We start from the raw sequence: 3,302 nt of genomic DNA on the forward strand, positions 1-3,302 counted from the left end.
GGTGCATTTTATTCCACTGCACAAGCAGCTTCCGAATCGGAAGGAGCATCCGGGGTTTATTGTGCAGAAGGTATATGACACTGTTGAAAGAAAACTCTGGAGGCTAACGGACAAGGACTATGAGGATGTTAAACAGCAAGAACTTGATGAGCTAGTACAGAAAACTCTACAACGTATCGGTAAACTGCTTGACATCGAGCCTTCAGAAGCATCTGCTGATCAGGAAGATTTGACAAAAAATAAAAGGAACACAAGGACAAAGAGTACTTCACCTCATGATGTTTCCGGGAAGGATGACGGAAATCCAAAGGGCGACCAACTTCTGAAGCCTGAAACACTAGGGAATTGTGTAAACAATGCCTCAGAGTATTATCGTATATTAGTGAAGTTTGATGTGCTAACCGGAAACACTCACCGTGATAAATGGTTGGAGAAGTTGCTTGGGCACGTTCATTACATGTGTAAATCTGATGACAGCATTAAAAGGGATGACAAAAGATTGGAGAATGTCAATTCTGATGAAATTAACAATAAAAATCCAGAATCAGCAAATGACCTTCAAGACACGGGCCAGAAGGTATTAGAAAGATATATTATTTAGTGGCTATTATCAGCTAATCATTTTCTTTTATTGTTCTCTCGATTTCCCTCTCTTTGTGGGTTATATGGATTTTATATTTGTTTCTTTCTCACTGTACAGAGTTCCAAGTCTTTTGTCTGGCCAGATACTGCTGTTACAGCCATAGTTGCACTTGAAAAAGCTTCAAATGACGCCTTTTCATCGGATTTCCAGAAGTACAATAAAAAGATACGGCAATTAGATTATAATATCCATGTTAGAACCTGACCTTATGCATATAAATATGATACACGCATAATATTATAATTATCTTCTTTTGTTTTTCCAATAAATAACATACATGTCACTGCTACTACAAGTTACAGTGGCCATTTTGTATTTCTATTGTTTTGCGTATACTCTCTCTTACAATGAGGATCTAGGAGGCTAAAATTCAGATATAAAAGTTTTATCTCATAATCATTGTAAAGAAAGGAAAAAACCAGTCGGCTATAGTGAATTCTTATACATTATTTATTCTGTTTTCTCTTGGGTTCTTTGCAGAATAATGCACTGCTAGCACGCCGCTTATTAAATGGAGAGCTGGAACCGGCAAAAATAGTAAATATGGCACCAAATGAATTGAAGGTATGATATCTGTTGTGACTTTTAGTTTAACCAAAGTGAAAATGGATCTTTTCAGTTGTCTGCTTACTATTCCAGGACTATGCCTGATTTACACAGCATCATGGTGGTTTTTCCTTTAAAAGAAATGGAAAATAAAATAGCCAATCATCTCTATTCAACCTTTAGTAGTGCTCTTCAGCATATTTTCTCATATCTCTTCATCTTATTTCAATAATCACGTGTACTTGTGGCTTAAAGTTTTATCAAAGTTACAGTGGTACTATCTTTGTTTCTTATAATATACAAGAAGCTGTAACTTTTTTGGGGTTCAAAGCTCTCCTCTCCTGTCTTTTAGTAGATAATGGGATGGAACATGTGGATCATTTTATGGGGAAAAAAGTGGGGATGGTTTGTTGGAAACAATTGTTTGAACATAATTCAAATGCTGATGGAAAATTTAAGTTTCTTTCCGTAGGTTATATGCATTGGCTTACATACAGTATTATGATTATAATTCATTGTATAAGAACTTTTAGCATTTTGGGAAATCATTAGATAGAAATTTTAGACCTCATCAGTGCTTGCTACGTTATTGTTACAAAGTCTCAAGTGTTAGTTAATATCGGAATTTACTTCCAAATCTGACCTTTACATGGTTAAAAAGAGAGGGGGAAAAACACCTAAAAATGATCTGGCTTTTCAAATATGCTTTATATTATTCAGACACTGTATATGGTGATTATTAAGACACTACACTACTTGATTGTATGGTTTGTTGTGGCTATCTGCCAAATTTATGAACGTCAGGAGGCTATTACTGCTGAAGAAAAGGCCAAGGAAGAACCTGATGAATCACAACTCATACAGGTCATCATTTCTTGACAACTATTTTATTTGTCCTTTTTATGTGGAGATATCATCTGACTTCAGCTCTGCCCCTCCTGAAACAGATGACAGATGCCCGGTGCCAAAGATGTATGGAATTGAAGGTGGGCTTGAGGGAAATTATCCATGCTGGACACGGTGACAGATATCAGGTTTGCATCTTTTCTACTTTAGTCCAGAATTCCTAAATTGCCTTCTGCATCTTTATAGCTTGGGTTGATTGCTGCTGTCTTGCCTATTCAGCTTGAATGTGTTGCCTGTGGAAATTCCTGGTATGCCTCCCGGGATGAGGCTTCTTTGCTGACAATAGATGCACCAGTTTCAAAGAAAAGTCTAATGACAGCACCATCGAGCACTTCTAAAATTGAAGATGAAGAGAAGAAGCTGAAAAGCCCCCATGAGTCTGAAAAGTTAGCCCCTGAAAAAAAGAAAGCAAGTGAAGCTTGTGTACCTGAATCGGATGCCCAGAAATCATTTGGCAAGTCCGGGAATGATGACAATATTGAGACAACAAAACATGTTGATTAGGAATATTTGGTCCTGTCTGTGTAGTCTTTAGCCTTTATCAGATGTTTTTTGTTTTTTGTTTAACATTGTTGTGTACAGTTCTCTTCCAGTTTGACGGCATACAACACAAGGGACTCTTTTTGTGCATAGCTTTCAATAAGCTAAAATGTTACCTCACAGGCTCATATAGTGTCATACATCATATAGGATAGTCTCACATCATAGCAGGAGATTATATGACTATGACTTTTGTTTTGTAAGTGGATATGGCTAGATGCTCCATGGGAAAACCATGCGCTTTTGAGTTGACGTCGTAGAATTACTAGCCACACTAGATTATTAATACTACAAAATTATTTAAAACCAGTGAATCAGTAATAAGAATATCTCATTATCATTTTTCGTAATCAATCTTCTCCCAATTGAAGAAATTTTTGATGGTCCGAGTTCAGGATTCGGTGAGTTGGATGTGGGCGACAGTCATTGATTTCGCTAATAGAACCACACCAGTCCAGTAAAACTCTCTTTTTCCCACCAAATTTTCCTTGTCGTTGTTCTGATTTTAGTCCATTTTACATTTTTACCCTCCTCCCTTTCCCGAAATCTTCTTTTCAGAAACACTTGGAAGTTGGAACCAATCACAATAATTGTTTGACCAATCTATCTCGATCTCTATCACTAATTTCACTATCACCATGACCAACCCTTATTCCCCAAATAAAAG

The 3,302-nt window shown here is 36.8% G+C and overlaps 1 protein-coding gene across 1 annotated transcript in view; it reads left to right on the plus strand.

Annotated features, from left to right (window-relative positions):
• The window catches only part of LOC107640231, a gene marked incomplete in the record, with an annotated part of 3,967 nt that extends 1,343 nt beyond the window's left edge, over positions 1–2,624 (plus strand). The window contains 6 exon segments of the mRNA XM_021123143.1: positions 1–577; positions 701–835; positions 1,124–1,207; positions 1,994–2,053; positions 2,137–2,223; positions 2,315–2,624. Of these exon segments, the coding sequence (XP_020978802.1) occupies positions 1–577; positions 701–835; positions 1,124–1,207; positions 1,994–2,053; positions 2,137–2,223; positions 2,315–2,599 (1,228 nt within the window).

The sequence above is a fragment of the Arachis ipaensis genome, chromosome B05, assembly GCF_000816755.2.
Source record: "Arachis ipaensis cultivar K30076 chromosome B05, Araip1.1, whole genome shotgun sequence".
Taxonomy (NCBI): Eukaryota; Viridiplantae; Streptophyta; class Magnoliopsida; order Fabales; family Fabaceae; genus Arachis; species Arachis ipaensis.